Source organism: Opisthorchis viverrini (genome assembly GCF_000715545.1).
Source record: "Opisthorchis viverrini unplaced genomic scaffold opera_v5_72, whole genome shotgun sequence".
In the NCBI taxonomy this organism is placed as follows: domain Eukaryota; kingdom Metazoa; phylum Platyhelminthes; class Trematoda; order Opisthorchiida; family Opisthorchiidae; genus Opisthorchis; species Opisthorchis viverrini.
In genome coordinates, this window is record NW_008751728.1 from 1,179,377 (window position 1) to 1,203,418 (window position 24,042).

The 24,042-nt window shown below is 45.3% G+C and overlaps 1 protein-coding gene across 1 annotated transcript in view; it reads right to left on the reverse strand.

The window, feature by feature from the left end:
- Positions 1-17,630, reverse strand: part of T265_04394 (hypothetical protein) — a gene marked incomplete at both ends in the record, with an annotated part of 32,167 nt that extends 14,537 nt beyond the window's left edge. The window contains 5 exons of the mRNA XM_009169133.1: positions 7,375-7,789; positions 9,150-9,267; positions 14,694-14,836; positions 14,930-15,382; positions 17,187-17,630. Coding sequence (XP_009167397.1) covers positions 7,375-7,789; positions 9,150-9,267; positions 14,694-14,836; positions 14,930-15,382; positions 17,187-17,490 — 1,433 coding nt within the window. The remainder of the gene's footprint in view (positions 1-7,374; positions 7,790-9,149; positions 9,268-14,693; positions 14,837-14,929; positions 15,383-17,186) is intronic.
- Between the last annotated feature and the right edge of the window lie 6,412 nt (positions 17,631-24,042).

A 24,042-nucleotide genomic window follows, 5' to 3' on the forward strand; every position in this document is an offset into this window, starting at 1 on the left:
AAGGCAGCGGTGTTTGGCGGGAAATGCAAATGCATTACCATTTCTACGGAACAAGTCGCCACATGTTCCAACCCCCAATCTGGAGGGCTAGGAGACTGTGTTCGTCAGACCTCTAACCATTGACCAACCTGGTATGAGAGACTCTGTGAGTGTCGCGGGACACTCTCCAGTATAGCTCAATGGATCGCTGAGGTGCGCAAACCGTCACACCACGGTAAGGTCCAGTCTCTTCGTGACGGCTGTGTTCCACTAATGTAAAACCATAGTTTATTTTTTATTATCAAAAAGCCTAACGTTGGAAAAAAATAAGAGTGGAAAGAGAAAGGACTCAGTGTTCAAGTACCCCGATAATTTTGGAGAATCTTTACATCCGAAAGAGTACCCAAGGCCGTAAAATCCTCTTCTTTGGATTAGGATCTATAGCCTGTTTAGTATAAGTAGACACAATAAACAGAGGACGACGGACCTCTCGCTCTGCAGGTTCTTTCATAGACATTGCACGGGAAACCCACACAAACGACTATTCAATAAAGCAGGACGGTAATGGCCAAATGTACACTAATTCCATCATACCCAGCCACAAAGATCTCTACTACTACGAGTGAGTGATCTTCATAAACCAACCAACCCGATAGGAGACTCTGGGTAATACAATGAAGCCTGCAGTATAAGGCAGTGGGGCGTGGAGGTGTACACACCGTTGCACTAAAGGGAGATCCGATATCTTTGCGGCCATTATACTCATCAGTGACACCAAAAGCAGTATTCGTGCTGGCCTTTTAGTGTTCAAGGATAAGTTAAGAATATCCCGTCTTCAGCGCAGTAAAATAAAAACACTGAGAATTAAAGATATGTGAAACACAGCAACTGGAAAGGGTATGCCAGTTCGGTGCGGATGCAACAGAAAGGCAAGTATGCGGACGAAGACGCAACCCTACAATTATTGCGAAAATAACTGAAGCTCCTACGTGCATGCTTCTTGTGAGGAACACTCGATATAGAGACTAAAGTAAATAACAACCGGCATCATTCACGAGCAGTAAATGATAAGACAGAGGTTCAACGCGATTACACACAGAAAGATGCTTTTGGGTGAAATTCAACGGATTTCGTATATGCGGCATGCAGCACCAGGCATCGTCCACAGCGGCACATTAAAAGACAGGTTGATTCTGAGGCAAAAATCCATGCACGGACCGGTTGAAACATACATGTAAGCTAGTCGACTGAGAGAAAGCCACGAGTAGTTTTCGAGAACGGGGAGAACATTGAGATGAAGGGGAATAACTGTGTTGGTTGGGAGGAATCAACTGTTAGCAAAAGCAAGTAACCTACTAATGAATAGTAGATGCTCAGTTTTTTCTCAACACTATCCATAATGAGCGTTTACCGCTAGTTTGTAGGTCATTCCTCAAAAGCCGTAAAGCCAGAGACCTGAATGAGTAATTCAACGACCGAATGTACTGATCAGTTAGCATGACTGGCCAAAGCTCATCACATCGAAAATTGAAGCACAGTGTCTTGCAAATACTGGTTGACCTATGCTAAAAATCCGTGCCTAGTTCACGGTTTACAGTTGAGTGAACCCAGCTGAGCTGAAGTGAGCTAACCACACCACATTAAACTCAAGCAAACTTAGCTCAATCTAACCGTGATTGGTCCTCAAAAGGTGACTGGTGTGTGGTCATGTGGTTGGCCGTTCAACAGTGAATATTCAAACAAGTTCCATGGAATTTTCTCCCCAAATACCTACTGATTAGCTCTTAATAGGAGAGAAATGTGGAAACTCCCAGGCTCAGTGATTCATCCCCAGAGTTGGCTCTACCATGAATAATAATAAGTATATAGCCAGTATTCGGAGTTAGTATACACACCTGCCTCTAAAAGTACCTCAGAACAAAATGATATTGACTAGCTAAGCAAGCAAACACGCATCAATTGTTTCAGTGAACTTGGGTGAAGGTCGCTGGCATAGCACATGGGTACCCAGTAGTTTGAGATCAGTAGTTTTGATACGCTAGGTGAGGTGAATAACATCCGACGATGGGGTAGCTCTGGCTTCCTAGATCCATGAAAAACTGAAGACACACATGTTACCCTGTGCAATGGACAGGCGTGGAAACTATCAGCAGCGGACGTGTTTCTACAGCGTATTTGTCACGTGATTGCCGTAAGGTCACTGGATAGCGTGTGATTTTCAGACTTATGGTTATTGGGATGCTGGCTGTTGTGTGACAAAACGCCCAACTGTGCTACCGCCTTAGGTAGCACTTTGTGCAAGCGGACAATAAAAATCAAGCCAAGTAATTCACATTGGTCAGTGACACGCTGAAAGTTATTCATATTTTTGACCTCAAAATCTGAGCAGAGAACACGTCCCGTTAAGGTTTTCGAATGCACTCTTTGTCGTACACATGAAACAGCCTAGTCAATCAGCTTATCTTTAGAGTGAGTAGCATGGAGCTAGCCAACTCTCATAGCTTGAGCAGTCGAACATGGAGACCTAGTTCCTGCGTGTCTATCACCAGAGTTAACGTGAGAGTTTCTCATAGAAGCAATGCTCAAGGTGGTTTGTCTCGTTCATTCTACGAATCGGAAACCTTAGGGAACCGAACAACTGTCGAACTTTCTGGCTATCCACATGTAGGAACCTAGGAGATCTCATGAGAAACCTAGTTAGCTTCTATTTTAAAGTTTGATCAAAAGAAGAAAACGGACGCAGTCAATCATAATGCGAAGATAAACAATTCAATCAGTTACCTCGCACGCAATTGTGGTCAGCAAATGAGTGAGGCTGAGGTGACCGGGTATAACTTTGAAGCCTGAAATCAAACGATACTCCCTGCAACTTTCCCGCCTGAGATGGTCAGGGTATGTATTACGTATTCTCAACCACCGTCTACCAAGGAAAAAAGTTGTTTTCTGTTCCCAGCGATTGTTGGCGAAAGCACTGCGCGATGATACGGCAATTTTGTATAAAAGCGGCTGCTCCCAAACTCAGTACTATGGGATTTTCCGGGTTTCCTGGCTGATGCGAACATGATCCTGCTTGCAGGTAATTGGAAACTTTGCAGGACATGGTGCGCAAGCTGTCATTTCCTAGCCGGATGGTCTAGTTGCAGTCCGCCTGTCGTTGACTTGTGTCGGGTGGGGCCCGCAATGGAGGCTGGGTCAACCCCGTTGATAGCGCTTTAGTTCGACATGATGCTCAGGTGTGTTTAGTTGAGTGCTGTCCAAGGGTGTAGGTACCTTGTTGTTGGCCGCCTTCTGTAAGGAAATATAGTTTCTTCGCGCTAAGTCCCTACCATTCGTATTTCTTTCCACTCCTTATAAGGCTTTCTCCCACCAAGTTGTGTGACAGTTCGGTCCTGAAGAAGATTGGTGTCAGTGATGATATTGATGACAATGATGCAAATTTCATTCGATAAATTCCAGCCGGGGTGGAAAACATCCCAGGACCGCTAGGATTCTATTTAGCAGGTGCTGTTTATCACTCACGAAACACTATGGCCTTCAATGGAGATATTTCTTCAATTAGCTTGACGAATCATCTTCTCCAGGCCGAACTCTGTCAGCCTGCTCCCAAAAGCAAACCACCCCGCTGCAACTGGCACCATTCGGTGTACCACGTAGCCAGTGGGGCTCTTGCTTCAAAGCTAGTCTTTACAGCATAGCTCTCCACCATTTGTATCGAACAAACAGAACCTACAAACGACTGACGGACTCTGAATAGTGTCGAACACAAATCAAGCGCCTTTTGAATAAACGCCGTTCGGTAGGAAACAGATAGCAAAATATGGACCGACACAGGAAAGGTTAAACTGATATCGACCGCGGTTGAAAGCTGGAGCGAGACGTAACTGGGCATCAGGTCGCACGAAGCGAATAGCATCTATATAAAACCATTTCATGACAGGAGGTGGGTTTTTCACCGTAATTTCCAACATTGCTTCCAGTACAGACTGACTCTATTTGTAAAGCGAAATTCACACGTGAAAATGCTTGAAAAATACGATCCGTTGTGTTCACCTGATGTAGTTGGTATGTTCGATATTAACAAATGAACATAATGTATGGGACTAATGACGGCTGCAAGTAAATGCACATCAAAGAACTGGTAACCACAAGTCAGTTCGCTCAGATACTACCTTGAACCCTCCGTAAGCAATACCACCAAGAGAAAAAATGGTTTACCAGACTCTTAATAAAGGGAGAACACCATAGTGTGAAAATTTCTTCATGTACCACCAAAACTGTATGGGATTCAAATCAGACTTTCCCAAACGGAAGTGAACCAACCTCGTACTTCAAAAACCGGAAGAAAGAGAGTTAGCCAACATAGACTCTTTGATTTAATGCGAAGTTTGGCAAATTGAATGATACTTTGTAAACAAACCTACACCAAAGTCGTTCAATCCCTGATATGAACAGTTGGTTAGTGGAATTACATTCAAGTCGGTCTGGACCTCTGATTGTTAGACTGAGGAGCGACAATAAGGGGAAGGAACTTCCGATTGCTAACTATTGGAACCGCTTCCTTTCAGTGTCACTATCTGGCGAGCGATTCTGAGTTCTGGTAGGGAGTTCAGGGTTGAGGGCTTCTGCCACTGGCATTGATTTATCCAAATGGCTGTCAGCTGGGATGGACAGAGTAGCGTGGGATCAGGAAGTCCTAATTGGATTTCACTGGCCAATGATTCAACAAGCAGGGGTTTCAGCTTTAGTATGAAACACGGGAACTGGATTTGATTGGAGTGGGTATACGCTGAGCATGTTGTAACAATGCTTCAATGAACTGGGTCTGTGTCAGTTATCTAACTGACACAGTAATTGTTGTTAACTATTTTCTCCATAGCTAACTGAGGACGGCTTTGGGTCGCCGAACCATAAAACAAGAGACTTGATAGAAAAGGATTAGGAGCCACTGGTTTATAAGGGATGCTGGTAGTTATGCTCACCGTCAATCCGGCAACTGGCCAATAGGTTCAAAGAGACAAGGCACTGAGTCGGTTTGGAAAAATGCCGTCATCGTACTGTCTCAAATGTCGATAAGCACGTGGCATGTGGGTGTGTAACCCGACCACAGTTTTGACCATTTGGCCACAGCACAAAGAAACCGAACGGAAAGGTTCATATCAATGACTACTGCTGACAAGATGACCGTTTTCCAATACAACTTGGGAGCTAGTTAAACCTAAGATCAGGGTCGCACAACCATATTTCTCAGATTACACTGAACTGCATTTGGCGTTTCATGACAATGAAACAGTTATTGTGACTTATAGAATTTGAAATCCGTAAATGATTACCCTAACTCAACCAAAGTTAGACGACTTCCAACCAGAGGTGATTATCAAATCAAATAGACAAAGGGACGGAGAGAGGAGGTGGTTGGACTATACACCACAAAAAAATCTGTTATGTGGAGAATGCTTTCTGATACCGTTTACATTTTCGCACACAGCATTTGGATCTCTTCTTATGAAACTAACTGCGCCCTCTATCTGGCTGTTTACAGATATGCTGCTTGCTAGAAATTCACAATCTGTTGATGTATGTTTCCCCTAGAATACCACATGGATGGATCACCTGTTGTACGACCTCGGAAAAACCAGGCGAATTCGATCGTGTTAGAGAGGTGTTCGCATTACAACGGGACGGAGAACCTAGTAGTTAAGAGGTTTTTTACAGCCCCGATGAGAAGTTGTTACAAGGGGGTACAGTACATGATTCTACAGCTGGTCATTGCCGTCCTCCTGGATGAGAACGCTGAGACGGGACACATCAGTGGTTATAGATATTGTCAAACATGGTCCAGTCGCGCCCACAGTAGCGCTCATTCACCCAGGCGATTGCTTTCAGTGCATAGCTACCCTGTCCAATCTCCTCAATGAAAAGTCCATTGACAACCCTGTATTTACGCGTCAATTATATCAAGCTATCGACTCCAATGCACTGCTATCTACCTCACCTCCCAAAATCATCGGTGAACAGAATTATGGCGGCTACAACCACTGCACGCCAAGTATGCAGCTGTTACAGCTGGTGGTGATGATATGATTCTATGAAATGCAAATATCCCACTGCATGGTCAATGCAGCTACACGCTGATGAATCACTCACTGGGAAACTGACAAAAGAACACGCAATGCTCGGGGCTCAGGGGACCTATTTTCTCGAGTAGCGGGTATCTGAAGGCATCAAGAAGGACGGCTAGTCAACGTTGATGAAGGTTTCGGCAAGGCTCAAAGCTAGTGACATGAAGGTCGATGATTCGAATCCAACCCCGGCTTCTCGACGGCTGTTGTCTTGGGGAATTTGGCAGTGCCTCAACCCTCGTGCTTTCTTTAGGTCACATACATGATACATGCCGGAGGGGTTCCACATCCGAACGGTTACTATTTTTTATTAGGTTTCGCTGGATCGGTGACTACGAAAGAAGGTTCGGGGTCGAAGACCCAAAAAAGAGAACGGTCCACATGACAAACGTAGTTACGAAATTAGATACCCGACTGACTGGGCACGGTAGCTGAGCGTCTAAGTTCGGCTCGTATCATTGATCGAATAAGTATTTGATACAGCTTCCATGTTCGATGGAGAAGATATATACATCTTGTTTTACACTTCACCTTGGCGTCGTGCTGCGATATGAAATTATATAAGGGATCGCAACTAGGTGGCAGGATGAGAAAATGCATTGTAACTGAGTTCGAATGACCGGTTCGAATACTTGATAGGCCATAATTTGGAAACACACGTTGACTAGCACGCAAAAGTGCAAAGGTCAAACAGACAAAACGTACAGATGTCAGCTCGAATTCCCATAAAAACGTGCGTCCTACCTATATGTGGTTGACCCGCCCGTCTGCAATTCTTGGCGAATAACACACTGTTTTCTATTATTTTATGCTCCTCAAAATGTAATCCCTGTCAATCTGAAGGGTGGACGCCAATAACTATGACTCCTCCGAGTTGACAACGATGGTTGGAAATGGACAATATAGTAAGACAAAAGCCCCTAGCCAGAAGTTCTATGGATTGCGTACACTGGTGACATCTCGTTTTGAGCTTGAGAGAGTTCAGAGTTCGGGACGCAAAGTTATTGACCGTAAGTTCTACGATTCAAATCAAACCCTGACTTTTCCATCATTCCTGTCTAGGCTTGGGTAACTTGGCAGTTTCTCAGACCGCGTGATTCCTTCGAACTACAGGGCACCTATGCTCCGAGAGGGTGTCACATTTTCTTTCGAAGGACTTTCACAGAAGTCCAACGCTAGTTCGCGTTGGATGTGCTATTAGTTATACACCAAAAACAGTTGAAGGACTTATTTTTACTTTTTTAAAGGAGAGATTCGATAAGGAACATCAACTCACAGAAATCTAACCATACTGCCGCTATCCCTCTGTGAATCAGGTGATTCGGACCGGTGTGAATGGGATGAGGTCTGCTGACCATCCCTAGAAGACGAGCCGTCGTTGTTGTCCACTATGGTGCTTCCATTCGCAGGATGGACATCATCCGTAGGTCCACTGTTGTCCGACTCAGATTCCTCACTGCCAGCAACCAAGTAAGAAGTAGACGGGGAATCTCCATCTTCCGCTGATATGTCACCCACGAGGCGTTCCTTTTTCTTCTTCCTCTTTTTCTTCATTGCCCCGTACGATTCAACCTCGATCATCCGACCAAGGGTTGGACGACCATGCTGGCGCAATTCTATCGGGGTTCGTAACAGTTGACGGATAAAACGAGCACAAAGTCGAAGTAGCGAAGGCACTTCTTCAAGAGGAGCTGCAAAAAAGAACAATATTTTGGTCGAACATTAAAGTCGCATTGTATACTGTGAATTCTATATTACTGCTCACTGCTTATTGGTTCACAGAGAAAGGGAGTCGCAAAATCAGAAAGGGGGATTAGTGAAAAAATAACCTACAAATCTTCACAAAAATTTCACGGTGCCCATCGACATGATACGGTGCGAAACATTACACGTATATGAGACCATGTGACGTACCCTTCAGACACAAATTTGGTTTGGAGAGATTAACCACCAAAAAAGACTAACTGAACACTTCCTATTTTGAAAGGTCAAACGAAATGCGCTATGGGCAGGTTCGTAAAAGACGTGTACTGGCTCACCCCGATTTGATTCAACTAATCGTATACGAAGATTCAGTGCACAATTTTAATTGTTTCACATGAATGAAACCTTGTTTATTCAACTATGATTGCTGGGTTGCTAAAAATAAATCCAGCGAATGATGCATTGTCAAATCAACCCCAATATGCTTTCAAAACAAAGCACTGTAAAAAAGCAAAAGCAGGGACGAAGCAATATCACGGAAAGATGGGTTTTTTCGTCCCTTTTGAGAGACTTCATTATGAAACCAAGGTTAACAAGAATAGCTTTTTCTCGTAACCTAATTCGTAATTATCCTTCTCCGACAAAAAACGGCTGAATGTATCTACTAGAAGTAGACTCTTATCAGAGGAAACAAATTAAAAATTAATATAAAAAATGGAAACCGATTTTTTACATTGGGCTGTCCTATTCTGGAAGGTCCACAATTTACTATAATCTCCGTACCTGACAAATGGTGTATTCGGATAGGCTAACCTAAACAAACCGGATGAAGCAATCTCGCTCATGTTGCCCAAGTGTCGTTTGCGGAACTTGAGCATTCGTCACGGGAACATGCGCACCTGATTGAGTCGGACAAGCGATGAGCCTACGCACTTTTCTGAGGGCGATTTTGAGCAAAGTATGTCCTAAAAAGTGGTTCGGGATCTAAGTTGAGGGGTATCTTCCCAAGGGTCCTAAAGTTCCATAGACCGACCGATAGTAACAATTAAGTTTTGTCCTTCTAGAGAGAAAAGCATGTCAGTCAACTTAGCCAAACCCAGAAATGGGTTGTTGAGATTGAGACACGCAAAGACTATTGCGTTTGGATCGAATTTTGCCCAGTTTTCAGTAACCAAACCGAAAAAGGAAAGCTAATTGTTCATGGACGTGCAACGCTTTTTATGAAAATAGCGAAACCACGCGCATCCGTCATGATAGATTTCGGCCAATCAGAGAGAGATGGTTGGATATTAACTAAGAAAAACAAATCAAAGCCTGAGGGTTGGAAAGGCAACACAGATAACTTACGAGGTTCAATAGGATGAGCTTCACTGTTTGCCGGGGGAACAACGAGTGAGGCAAAACTAACGGATAGGAGGTCAATACGACTGATTCGGTCCTCTGAGATCCGGGTAATTTTGAGGAGCTGTGGATGCGCAAACAGTGAAAAGTGAGACAGAATTTGAGATAGTAAATCGATCTATCGGAAAATATCCCACCAATGTACCCGTTTCAACCGCATTCTACCATATCACACATCGTTAGATATCGATTTCCATGTCTTAAGTACCGATTTACCATTACGATGGTGTATCAAAAAGTGCCACTGATGATAGATTGAAATTCGCGAGTTATCCAAAATCCACGTACAATCCATTGTGAATTGCCTTCCGGTGCACCTAAGATGTTTAAGCTTCCTCGACGCTTATTAGAAAGTCCACGAATATCCGTTTTGCTACGACAGTTTTTGTAACAGCATAATGAAAACAATAAACAACAGGATCTAACGGTTCATTACTCCCGCGGGCTTCAAACAGTTCGAGTCCGTATATACGGTTTTCAAAAAAGCATATTAGACTAGCTAACTGCTTACATTCGTTCCTGTACAGTTTCAGGAACATGATTTCAAATCCTTCCAAAACTGCATACTCTGAATCTATTAAAATCTAAGATGCACACCGAAAGTGTTCAGTTGATTTGCTGATCTAAGACGACAGTGGTAAACTAACACATACAAATGTTATTTGACACCCATGTGTATGGTCACCTCCCTGTCGTCCACAACAACTGGTATAACCATTCTGTCGTTAAGACAGTCAAGTCAACAATAGCTTATGCACCCAGCAGGTGCCATGGTCGTTCCAGCAACTCTCACTCTCAAGGAGATCCTACAGTAAAACGTTGATAATAACAGTTATACAGCTCAATCGAGAAGCACTGCATAGTGGTATCCCAGTTAATAGTTAAAGTATATACCGTTCGATCGCGAGTGACGGATCACCTTTGTGATGATGAGGCAGGATGCAACGTCACTCATCTCTCAATCACGCAATTCACATCATGTGACTCCTCTAGTGACGAATTCTCTGACGAACGGCTCATGTGACTTGCAAGAGTGAGTGCAAATGAGTGAGTTTGCAAATGAGCGCAATTTGTAAGATTATTCTTTTCTGAGCAGACTGGTTGTAGTTATATGGAGAACGTGACTGAATGATAAGTGGTACCATATCCTCCCTAGGGGCGAGGTCATCACTACCAAATGGCCACTCGCGACCGAACGGTATAGTTCTCAAATACTAACTCGGAGGCTGTGGACTCGAATCCGGAGACTCGTGAGATGCGAACTGATTATTCTTCACAAGGGTGAAACAGCTGTACATGGCTTCTCGGATTTTCAGCATAGATTGGTCCAACTTGCAGGATAAGATCTCCAGTGAAATTTTGGAATTTTTTCATAACATCAACCAGCCCTACATTTGCCTTAGCAACGACATAAGTAATCGTTTCCTCATCCGTTGATTACCGATCAGTTACGGGACCAGCCACCTATAATTGAGTTGAGAAGAATAACTCTGGGATCACATGTGACCAAAGGTACTAGTACGACACACCACACAGCGAGTACCTTCAGAGACGTCAATGAATCAGTGTCATACGAGTGTGACACGCGAATGGGCAATAGCATCATGAATCCATAAAACAGAGAGAACAAGGTATGTGAATCCACTCTAGCAGTGCTGAAAGAGTACTGACAGACCTTCGATAAATGTCGTTAAATAAAGTAGCTGGAGTCAGAAATACAGATTCAACTGGCTTAAGTCACAAATAAGTGTCCACAGAGTCTGTCTGGTTTATGAATTTGTTTTCCGTCTGTGCGCTAATCGAAACCCATGGAAGTGCTTAGCCCATCGGTCACAAGTGTTTGGGAACGTTGTGGAGGGAGACTTATTCGTCGCCCGCTGCTTGTGGGTCAAAGTCGGTTTAAAAGTGAGGTTAAACATACTGAAGGAAAAGTGCCACCAACTCCTCAAGAAAATGAACCTCTGGCAGAGAGATGGGTGACCTTTTTAGTCATGGACTGCTGTCAAATAAGCTGGGATTCACACACGCACGTTCTGTTAAATTTGAAGTTTCCCTTGACAGTCTGCACGATCTGCTAAACTATTGCGATGGAAGGAAACACTTTAAGTTGTTCTTCGTGATGAAAGATCATATATTTGTTGAACGAAAAACAAAAATCGTTGGCTTTACACGTGTAACAGAGTCTTCACGTTGGCCCCTATGTTGATAAGACAATGATCTTGAAACACCAAGCTGGGAGGCTTTCCGGTGGCTGATTTAGGGAGGGATACCCGCTATCATTGAGAGACCCAATGAACCTCCTTTCTTGAAACGTAGATAGCTAGTCTAATACGACAACTGAATACATTGAACCGGACAGGGTATTTGGGGGGGAATCTGTCGTGTTTTCTTGTGTTTGAGTCGTACAGTTAAATACTTCCGCGGAGAGTAATAAACTGGGGCGTTACTCGAGGAGGAAATCCTGATTTTTCTCAAAAGCCCCTTAGTTTGAACGCGGATAATGCAATATCTTTCTGAATCTCATTACGGATGTCCTGTGCGAAATCGCTTGCTCAGACATCTTATTTACAACCATTTAGTCGGTTGTCCAGACTCCTTGAGGAGAAGGTCGCCATCCACGATATACTGTTGGGCAGAAATTTTCCGAGAAAGCATACTATACAGATTTCATCCTTATGGAATGGTTGAGTCCCGTAGTTTCGTATGACACCATGACATGGACAAACCTATGCAAAGAACCGTCACATTTGCTCGATTACGTTATAACTAACCAGCAAGTGGCGCGCATCACACGGGTGATGCGAGCGACCGACTATGGACCAGGCTATCAGTTCATCCAAACGGGGCTTAACATCCGGCTTCGCAAACCACACTCTACTGAGCTTATCACTGAACGTATGGACTTTGAGGTAAAAATATTCGACGAAACGGGGTTGATGTATGTACTATCTGTCGTTCAGTAGATAAAGCCTTTGCCATTAGTGTTGTCTATCCGAACAGCGAAGCAAAGGACTAGAACAGATTGCCTGGTTCAGCGACAGAATCGCATCAAGATCGAAAGGCAGAGAAAAGGAAGCGAACAGATTGAACACAATGCTGGCCGATGGCAGCGCAGAGGATTTTGCGATCTTCCAAAGCCATTTACGATGTATGCGTCAAACTAACCCAAGTGCTCCAACATGTCAGCTCAAGTGGTATTTGGCACATACCTTTCAAAAAGTTCCTGAACAGACTTATAAGCATCAGCTGAGTTACGGAGGATGGACTGCACTAAAGTGATACAACCGCTGAATCCTCATCCGACTACTGAAGAGGTATGATCCGTAAACAGGCCATTGCGGAAGAGAAAAGCAACTAGAGAGGATAATTTGCAACAGAACCTTGAAGGATGAGATTCGCGAACTGACCCACATCGATCAGTAGGGAGTTCCAAAGGGATTCAAAAATGCTCTGGACTGGCAGTTCATAAAGGAAATGGAAGTAAGACTTCATCTGACGAGTATCGAGGCCTTAATCTGATGAGCTGTGCAGCGGGCTAGTAGCCCGAGTCTTACTTAAACGGTCAGATGCCAAAAGTACTGAGGCCAATATCCCAGAAGAATTGTGCGTTGGTCAACGCATAATGGGCCTGCACGACAGACGCAAGAAAAGCTGCACACAATACCTCGGTTTCTATGTGCGGCTTTTCAACTCTTATAATCGCGAAATATTGTGAAGTCTTTGCTAAACATGAAGCCTACGGGGTAGAATTAGGGAAAAGGCGCAAGATTTAAATCATTATGAGTGTTTACTCTGCAAGTGTTCTCTTTTACCTGACGGTTATTGTAAAATCAACTTTCGTGAGAAAGGATGCCGGTTTGATGAATGCTTACCCAACACCAGATATTTTGGTGCATACTAAGGTACCCATTCTCACATTCTGAGGGTGTCGGTCCTTGCGATGCTGCCGGATATAACCTTCCGTCACCGTTGCCGCGTGTCCCGAAATGGTGGTTAGCTGCAGAGCGCCATGCGGACTTGTTCCTCACCGGTCCACTCAGTCGATTCAGTTTCCTTGATCTCTCACTATGTGCTTTTGAATGACAATCCTCAATGGATTGTGGTGTAAAAAGATCGACAAATACGGGACGAACAATGGCTAACCGCAAGATACTATTCAGATGTGGTCTGAGCTCCAGATACTTAGTAACGCATGCCGCACGTGTACTCAATGAGGATGCCTTTGAATTTGGCTAAGCTGTATCTGCTCGGGTCTGCAATTTACCTTACTTTACACCACGGAACTTCCAAAAAGTTAACAATAGGACGTCGAAGCCAATAACTTCCCTAATTTTGAATCTGCATTCACCTACTTTAACTCGGTGACTTCCCCTGAAAAAAGCCTCCACCCCCATACCGTTGCATAAACCGCAGGCAACAAAACTGAAAATATGCTTAAACATAAGGCTGCTGTTACACATTTCTAGTTAAGCTGCCGATTAAACTGAGTTCGCCTAAAAATCCGTTCCTTCATTCTGTTGGGAGACACTTTCAGCTCAGGTCAAATAACCAGTTAGTAACCAAATGCAAAGGGCAGGTTGGTTTCAATGTGAGGGTTGTCGTACATTCTCTGCGCGTGAGGGCAACGTTTCTAGTCCATAAACAAGTATGGAGCCGTGGCGTAGAATATGCCATTGACAGATAAACTAACGCTATGCCTGCGCCACAGCAGATCGGTAAAACAACGATACAACCGTCCCAATTCGAGAAATAATTTCACCCATAACCAGTTCACTAGACCTTCTATGACAAATCTGATCAGCAGGTCGGTTGGCTGACCTGAAAGCACGAGGTTATGATTGATCCCACCCAGTCTTGTATAAGAAATTCGCAAATCGCAGGTGTGAAGCGTACAACAAACCGCGAAACAAAACGATTCGGATTAGTCAAAATGAAAAGCATCTCTGAAGGAACTGTACCAAGGATACCAATGTGATCTGCGTACTCAATATCAGCAAGTGATAACCCCGGGAACACTCCGCCACCCGTTTGAGAGGCAGGAAGAGAATAATAAAGTAGCACCTACATAACAAAGCTGATAACATAACAAACGAGATAGCTTTTCTTATAACCACTGAGTGTAGAAAACACAAAAGACAGCTTGCCGTATAACCCACGGAGAACGCGGTAGATGGCATACAACACCCTTAAAGAAATGGAGATTTATAACAGACACACTGGACCGTCACGAAAAGCCGCAGTTTCTGGCGGTCGACACAAAAAGTCGTTCAGCTGTAGCAGCCTTCCGGTGCGTAATTGTCATGCCACCGGATGAAAGCGCGAGGGCCGGGATACCGCCAGGCTGCCCAGGCCTTCTAATTCTGACAATTTTGTGGGTAACTTATCCAAAACAAGAAAAGGAAATAGGGAGGTGACTCCATATGACTACGGAGCCAGTCGGCTGTAAATGGACAACCCGTCAGTTCCATAGAGGCTATGATGCCAACTTACTTCATCCTGTACAGGAGCAACCATTATGCCGCCTATCTTCAAGAACCGAAGTAGTGCTTGCAGCTGTGCACGACTGCGAATCCCACCACCAACGTAGATGCGATCATATGTAGGCCACTGCTTGACGCCGTTTGTTGACGGTGCTGCACAATGTAATGGAGTATTAAACATAGCGTGTAACAAGGTAGCAACGACAAAAAAGCATTCAAAACACGAAGCGAAAAGTAGCTACTCACAGTCTGCTTTAGCCAATGAAACAACTGGAGGTGGATCAATTTTGAGCACAGCGGTCCTTAAGCGTCCAGAAGGTCGGGTCCCATGACCATCCGTCTCAGATGCTTGCCGTTCACCAACCTGAGAACCCACAGGAGCTGTTTCGTTCGGATTCACTTCCATGTTCTGTACTGCGTCCGGATCCTCGTTCACTGACAGGTGCATATCTTCATCCTCAGGAGCGTCACTATCTGAATCCTCACCACTATCTTGTGGCGCTGCAGTCCGATTATTCGAACCGTTCCTTACCGATGGCGGAACAACCAAGTTGAAAATGTTCCCATGCAGGAAGTGTGGAACACAAAAGTCCCGCTCACAAGGAGCGTCTGAAGATGCCAAGAAGGTCGTCAAACGTTGCTTGGAAAATGCGACGTTATTCTCGTTTAGTTCGATCCCATGATTTATCCCTTTATAACCTGTAAAAATGGGCAAGGAGGATCGAAGGAGAAACAGGGAGAGTGTCTAGAGGCCGAACACCACTTCAATTGAACAGATATGTCACGTGCGGGCTACGGACTGAACGAAAGCATGCCAGCCAATCAGGGCGAACATCACACCGGCACTTCTAACCCTTTCATGAAGACTGTAGCGCGACCTTTCGGATCATTTTGTGATGACCAGATCCGTATGGTGATAGTAAGCTTTTCTCGCCTCCATAAAGGACCCTCTCAAGGTGGTCTTTTTATATATAATAGAGGGCGGAGCGGTAAGCCAAGGACCGACATAGAAGTTGAACCACCGTTTGCAGTACACAACAGTCTGTGATTAATAAAGCAGAACCGGATTTATGCTCTGTTGGGTATTTTTTACGTTTTACAGCTCCCGTTGTCGGAGTACTTGATCGACTGCGCATGTGGCGATTTGTTTAGCACTAATACAGTAGAAAAACAAAAATTGCCGTGGTAGAGAGTTCTCAGGCATAGGTCACCGAAAAGGTGAGATTTCCTGACTCCACATACAAAAAGTCCTCAACGGATCATCTAGGGTTTTGCAATGGGTTAACGGTGTACTTTTGAGCCAAAATATACGAGAAAGGGAGGAAACCTGTGGGGCGCAACCATCCGAGCACCTAAGTCAAGTAACCTCGTCTGGGGGTGAGTCATCTCAAGCCCATGGTGGTCTAATCAGTTGGAAAGATGTCAGGATTTCATTACTTTAGACTTCTGAGAGCGCGTGGTCCACTGGAATACGCAAAATAGTTCTTGGATTAGAGTAGTATCTGAAGGTTGTATAAAATCCAGGGACAGACTGCACACATTTCACCGTTTGAGGTCCATGGGAAGGTTTAGTTTCTATAAGCTATAGTAATTCATCCTCGACCTGAACAAATCAGTCGAAAACGGCTTTTTATTGACTAATTGAAGATTTGGCACAGTCCACCACACTCTACACAATACTGGTATATATTTTGTACCGTACTGACTAGATCGAGCCTAAAACTCAGCGACGACGAAGTTAAGGTTCAGGTTAGAAATTGATTGGTACAGCTTCCGGAGACTATGCCGGCCCCAGGTGCCTCAAACAGGACAACGCCGGTGGTGATCTTTCTGTGAATTTTGTGCGACCTTTTAATGCTACCAAACCCAAAAACCCACAGGGATTTCTTTAAATGTTCTCGCAATGAAATCTTGAGGCAACCTCACACTATATATCATGCGAAATAGTACCGACAGTGTATCGAATACCGATAATTCTATCGAGTTTGAAGCTATAGGAATTATACACGCACATGAGCCTGAAGACATAATAATGTATACTTATTCCATTTACAAAGGCAATTAGCAGTATCAAGCATTCCAAAACACTTATTTTGGCAGAAAAGTGAGCATTGGACCTCAGAAGAACACTCAGCGGTATAAAAAGTCCGCACAAACTTATGACCCAGTATCAAGTGGTCCAAGAAACGTCAACTTCGATAAGCCCGTTTACTAGTAGAGAATATCGAGCATTTCTGAGTGTGGGCCGACAACTCGAGATACAGAAAGCGTATACCCTCAAGTGTAGTGTTGAAAATTTGTAGAGTTGCTCAAGCGGTTATTTTGCGTGATAAACTGATACCAGCGCCTCGTTTCGCTCTTTCCGCCACGGAGCTTTTGTTTTATTAAAACAATGAAGCGCCAGTGCTCATCACTGGTGTTGCTGTTAATATTCTTTGTGACTGTCTACTGTTCGCGATTACAGGCAACAAGAGACGAATAAGTAGACATTCTGGGGACCTACCTAAGATCAGACCGACAATTGTGCTCAAATAGCATGAACCGCTACCGATATTGAGAAAATGTTGCCCCGGAGCAAGATCCAGGTTGTTCAGTGCAGAAATGTATATGCTTGGTGCGGACAGATGTAGTGATCCGGAACGCCAAGCGAGGTCCATATAAGCTCTGGAACTTTTCTCTTCAAAGTAGTCGCCTCGATCCACCAGCCGCATGGCTCGTTCCAAATCTGGAGATAAGGACAAGCCACCGTCCAACAGCTTATCAATCAACGATTCGTTGTCCCAGCCCCGACTAGCACTCGCCCCCATTGTTGGCCAGGAGCCAGATCAAATCGCAGTGGAATTTTCGGAAAAAATCAAACCATATATAAACAGCCCAGCACAATATTTACCAGCTGGTTAAAGTAAATTTGTGATTACTAGCAAGCAACCGCAGTCTGTCAGCAAAGTAGCTGAAACGAGAAAGTAAGCGAATATTAGTATTCGGGAACATATCACGTTCCACCCCGTTAGATGAGGAAATGCTCCATCCCAATGGAGTAGTAAAAATAGCATACCACTAGCGAAATTATAGGCGGTGCTTGATGCCAAGAGACCCCCGATATGCATAAAGGACACGGACGAGTCGGACAAGGAGGAAATCTCCAACTCATGTTACGAATTTGTTGCTGCTTGAAGGGAGGATCGTCAATAGAACCCAGCATCTCGGAATATCGAAAACAAAGCTCCCATAGACAGAACGGTGGCACCTGCTCAGATGTAGAAGTAAGATGCTCATTAACAAGCAGAGCAAATAGGTATGCCGAATGATTTTCGGGAATATTCCTTCTCCCTCGACAACTCAGCTGGTCACGCGTTACGCTTGTTCCAGAATTAAGGTTGCCAACTTGACGTAGTGGTCGAGATTGAGTGTTCCAATGGTTCCGCGGGCTACGCTGGGTGAAACTCCGCTCCACAGGGTGCAATCATGCCAAACCTAAAGGGAGCAGTTAGACAAAGACAAGCGACATTCTTGTATCATGAGTAATCTCATTACGAGGTATAGTCATACCGCCCTCTGCGATGGGAGTGTCAGGGTATTAAGATGTCTCCCCAGGTGAAAAGCATGTCCGAATTCAAGGAGGTGGCGATGTTAACTTCTCCAGAGAAACGACGGGTAAAAATACAAAGGGTCCGAAACTCAAACTTCGATAACCCAACGATTGGTCGTGACCGCAAGTGCATTATTAAGTACGGTCAAAATACTTTTACAGCCAAGGAGTTTGGCGCTGCTCAAAAGGCACTTGCTGTGCGCAACTGCAATAGACGTCAGAGAGTAGTACCTGGCTTTCTGTCTTCAGACTGGGCCATACCTCAGCAGCTGAGCAGCTCAGACTACTGAGTCATTACTGAGTCCACAAATAAAACCTTGCTGCCCGCCGTCTGACGGGTCAGACTTCTGAGTTAGAGGCTATGGGCAAGATGCCTGAACAAAAATCCTACATCCTCCCACTACCTTGTGGGTTAGACTTTTGAGTCACCTAAACCGCCTTCTTCGGCCTGGGAAGCATGGAGGTACAGCACAACTTTGCCCACTGGTACCCTTCCCCAACCCCTTTCCACTATGCAAACGTCACTGGGTCAATCGGTTGTCACTCCACTAACCGATGTGCTTTATGCACTCCGCTGCACAGTAACGACAAATAAACAACACTGCTGAATCCACTCCTTCTGCACGGGAGCTCTCAACGTTTGTACTCTACATTGAATAATCACCACCTGGCGAGGCCTTACACTCCCTTAAAATTAATGCATACTTCATCTCTGAAACACGCAGGCGTGGTCGTGCACCTTAAAACTCCATCGACGAACTCAGCTCTTTTACATTCCACTGCCCGTGTGTCCGGTGATCCAGAAGCGATGACTCATGGAATATATGGTGTGTGAGTTGCACCCTGCCTCAGAGCTGAATCTACCTCGCTGGAGTGGAGTGCAGTGGACAGTATTATTTACACCGTTCGGTTATCCAGCTCAAGCAAACTCAGTTACTCGACAGAAGGAACGCGGGCCGTTTGTGGTATCGGAGCTCGAGATGGCTCATTGGTTAGAGCGAGAATTTACTGACCGGAAGATCCGTGGTTCGAACCCGACCTCTGCCTCTCGACTTCCCCTGTCTAGGATTGGGCAGCCTAGCAGTATCCCAGCCCTCGTGCTTCCTTCTGGTGGAGTGGCAGTTAAGCACCGAAAGGGTGCTGCTGCTGGACGATTTTCTTACTACGGACCGGAAGGTCTGGGGCTCGAACCCAACCTCAGCATATCAACTGTTCCTGTCTAGACTTGGGCAACCTGGCAGCATCTCAGCCTCGTGCCTCCTGGTGGCATGGCAGTTAGGTGTCGAGATAGCGCTACAACTGGACTACTATTATTTATTATTGTAGTATCGGCGAACGCCCCAAGAAATCGAAGTTCTGACCCTGAGAAGCATACTTCCCAAGAAGTTACCCGGGCTTATTTGTCAGGCGAGAAGCAGTGACATTTTGATCCTTTCGGGCGATGCGGATGCCCGAGTTGGTCAACTAGGCTTCTTGGAATCATATCTGGGCGGTCGATTCGGAGCCGATGCTCATCACACAGACAACGAATGACAACTCCTGAGGCTATGTGGTGATCGCTAACTGTTTCTAGTTGGTATGAATTTTAAAAATAAACGTTCGCATTGTGTAATCTGGCGGGTACCAAGCGTAAGCCAACCATGGACTCAGCCAGACAATGTGTCTATCAGCCAGCGGTGGAGAGCCACAATTCAATATTACTCTTCCTCCTGGGAGTACGCAGTTTGATTGCCATCACGCCACATTGCGAGCACGCCTGACAGCCTTCGCATACAAATCAACCATTTTCGGAGAACTGTCATAGCTCAGCAGTATCGACCCGAGCTAGGTGATCTACTCTATAGTGAATCAACACTGTACTGGCTGCAGGCACGGGGATGAAGCACGGCGAAACGTGAAAGGAGCTATGGTAGCGGCGCTCACTGCTATCTGTCCGACTTCTCCCATCCGACCAAATGACTACAAAATATATGGATCGCTAGTCCTGATTAACGCCAGAAGACCCATACAAGCGGTCAACGAGTCCAATCAAATCCCTCTAACGCCAAACAGTGAGGATCACAAAGAAAGACCGAGGGCTTTGGTGGACATCGAAGGCTCAACAGGCGAAGGCTCTTGCACCTGAAAACGTTAGTACCCTATACCAATTATTACGATTGATTGGTCATAGGAAAGTCGTTCAGCTGTAACACCCCTTCGGTGCCTAGCTGCCAAGCCACTCGAAAGAAACACGAGGGCAGAATACTGCCAAGCTGCCCAAACTTAGACAGGAAAAGTCGAGATGCAAGGGTTGGGTTTCAACCAAGGACCTTCCAATCAGTAAATTCGCGCTCTAACCACTGAGACATCCTGAGCCACCGGTCTAACGACAAAGAGGGTAGGAGGTTGTTAGAAAATTATAGAAACCTGGACCTCATTACCTAGAAGCAACGGTCGGTGAAACGATAAGTGAAGGCGGCCCATAGATTCATTCGCCGGACACTTAAAAGAACCGTTTAGCTGGCCTCCTGCAACACACCCCTGGAGACAGCGCATATGGAAAAATGAAATCTACATCTCAGTCAATCGTCAAAAGAAATAAGGTACGATAGCCCTCCTAAAACGTGGAGACACCAGGATCGAAAGGTCTATATCCAAACGGGGAGGATTCCTGATTACGCATCTGGAAAATCTTACCGGCGCTATATGGAGTGAAGATTAAAAGCCTGCAGAATGCAGAACATTACGGTTCTTCCTTCACTCAAATAGGGTAAGCAAAAATTGAGTAAAAATCACCGCGGCATTAGCCTGGGAGCGGTAGCATCGAAGGTGATAATGGTCTTGTCCTTCAAAGGTTAACTGAACACATGGAGAGCCTGATCCGTGAAAGCCAAACCCGACTTTTCCAGCAAAAGGATGCATCGACCATATTCTCAACCCCCGTCGGATTCTGGAACGACGATACTGCTTCCAGCAAATTACAGTGTTGATCTTCCTTGACGTGGAGCCTGCCTCTGACTCTGTGAAACGTCAGGCACTATCGCAGTGTCTATAAAGCAAAGGTGCCCGAAATAAATGCCCGACGCCCCCTAAGACAATACACGCCAACTTCCGTAAACTTGTGGAGGTCTGTGATAAGCTCTGACCTGAGTTCAGTACACCAAGTGGCTTCAGGCAACGCTGTCTACCCTCACCCTTCCTCTTCAAATTCAACGGTAATATGATCATGGAGAGCTCACTCCCAGTCTCCGACGCTTGTAGAGTTGACATACCCCCATGGCATTCGCTCATAAATAGCAAGTACCCAGAAGACACAACTCCTCTTGGATCTGGCAATGAATGTTAAATGATCTAAATAGTTGTCTCACTGTTTAGCGTGAGCTTCACACCCGCAAAGTGTGGAGTGTTGCTGTAATACTAAGTGGGCTCGAACCCTAACCTCGTGCTTGCGGATAAGCTGATTTGGGTAGTAGGCAAATTTTTCTACCTGGGCAGCTGCATCAGTCTCAGTAGTCTAGCCAAAGATGTTTCCACCCGCATTAGGAAACCCAGAGCAGCTTTCGCGAAACTGCATCACCTGTGACGTAGGCGTGACATCAGCCTATCCATCAAGGGTCGAGTTTAAAGTGCTGCGGTGCGCTCCATCTTGTCAGAAAGCGCTGAGGACGCTAGAAAACTTTCAGTTTAACCATCACAGTCCTCAAAGTCTGATGGGAACACTGCATCAGTAATGCTGAGAGGTTTTCGGGAGAAATAAATCACTCACAATAGGTGGATTGATCAGGCTCTGTGGGTTGCGACGGCTTCGTCACGTGCTCCATATGTCAGTTGACCGACTTCCTCGAAAAGTATTCTTCGCATAATCACGCGGAAGGTGGGTATAGACCAGAGGTCAAGCATTGAACTGGTAGCAGAGTATGAAGGCCATTAGTAGCAAACCAAACCCGAAAAACTAGCTTTGTCGCATTCCTGGTTCTGGACCCTGAGACGGAACACATCAATACAGACATCATCAGACATGGTCCAGTAGCGCGCACTGAGAGGCGTATGCATCCAAGCTGTGGCCCCCAATGCGTAGCTTAACTTCCTATCTCCTCATTTAAAGTTCTCTTATACTGACGCACTAACTACATCAGCAACCGCCTCCAATGCGTCGCTATCTACTCTAGCTCCCCAAATCACCAACGTACGAAGCGCAGATATAACAACTGTATAACATCTAAGCGGTTTTTGAGGCTGAAGTTGTTGGCGATCAATTCAAGATGAGGGTCTTGCGCCCGTTTTTAAAACTGGAACCACGGTTGCAACAATCCATTACACGAGTGTGCTTTCCCGTTCCAAACCTTGTGACAAACAACTCCGCTGTCTGGCTTAAAAAAACGCGGCGTATAAACCATCGGGGAAGAGTGCCTTGTCGCGTTGAGGGCGACGATAGCTCGCGATGTTTTTTTGCTGAAGGTGAACTAATACTAATGCTGCACTTAAGTTTGTTGGGTTCTTCCACAGATTGCGTTAAAAAAGACTAGTCGAATTATCCTTTGAAGCGGTCAGCTCACCACTCAAGACAACGACGCTGTGAATGAATAGTTGTTTAATTTTCGTGGCAAACCAACTCGCCGACACCCGTCGTTTTTGGTCAGTTGATCGGGTTAGCTGAAGCAAAGCGTTCATCAGTGTTCTTTAATTATTCAGGTTCTTGGTTATCCGTCAATGAAAGGATCCACCTGCGCGGTTGTAGTCACTAGTTTTTGGAATGGCACTATTGCAGCAATAAGATCCGCCAACCTCGATGAAATACAGTATTGATTCGGTCGGGTCTGTCGCCTTGGACGAATGATCTTAAAACGTGATAGTATGGCCCTTCCACTTTCTCCTATTCACCATCCAACCAGTCTAAGCCATCAGCGTAGTTGTCGATTCCCAGTAACTTTCATGCCATACCAGGTCAGCAGTGTTCAACTACAAAAATCCCATCTAACTCGATGGAAAGAATTGCTCCTGTTCGGCTTATGTAATCCTAAGATGTGAACTGATAACCTAACCCGTACAATGGCATTTTGGAGCAGAGTTGTGCACCACTAGAAGAACTTCAATCTTAAATTCAGGTTGTCCATCCGTAGCTGACGGCCAGACGATCCAATCAAGTCTATGACTGGCGCGTGGTTAGTGACATCCAAGTGACTTGGCGAGAGCGATTGTACCGAAAGTTCGTGCTGGCCAGGAAAAGGCGTTGTTCAGCACGCAAGTGTCCCAATATCCGTATGGTGAACACCGACTCTAGATTTATTGCCTGGTTGCTTCTTCCTAATGGTCCAACTTAGGCGTCCATACTATCCGCCAGGATAACACAGTTGATCCTTCTTGCTAGGCAAAGCAGTCCTGACAAGCCGTTCTTAGCTTCACAACCACAAAATGTTGGGCAGTACGCTAACACGCATTTAGCGGGGGATTATTTTCATTCGCTCTAGTGAATATTGGTATGGACACGGAACAATGGTTACGAAGCGGCGGATGATGTAGCCGCAGCGGACAACTGGGTGGTGGGAAGGAGTGAGGGTAGAGGTCGGTGAACGGAGAGATGAAAGGGCGAGTCATACTTTCAGCTTAACCAGGCCGAGGAAGCAGGTTCCTTTGAATACCTGATAATTTGACATGGAAGTCCGACATAAAAGACGTTGGGAAAATGCGGCGATTTGTTCCGGGACCCAGTGGGTTGCCTATGACCCAAAAGTCCGAAACAAATCACAGATTCACGCGTTGATACACAGGTAGGAGGCTTTTGCCCAAGATT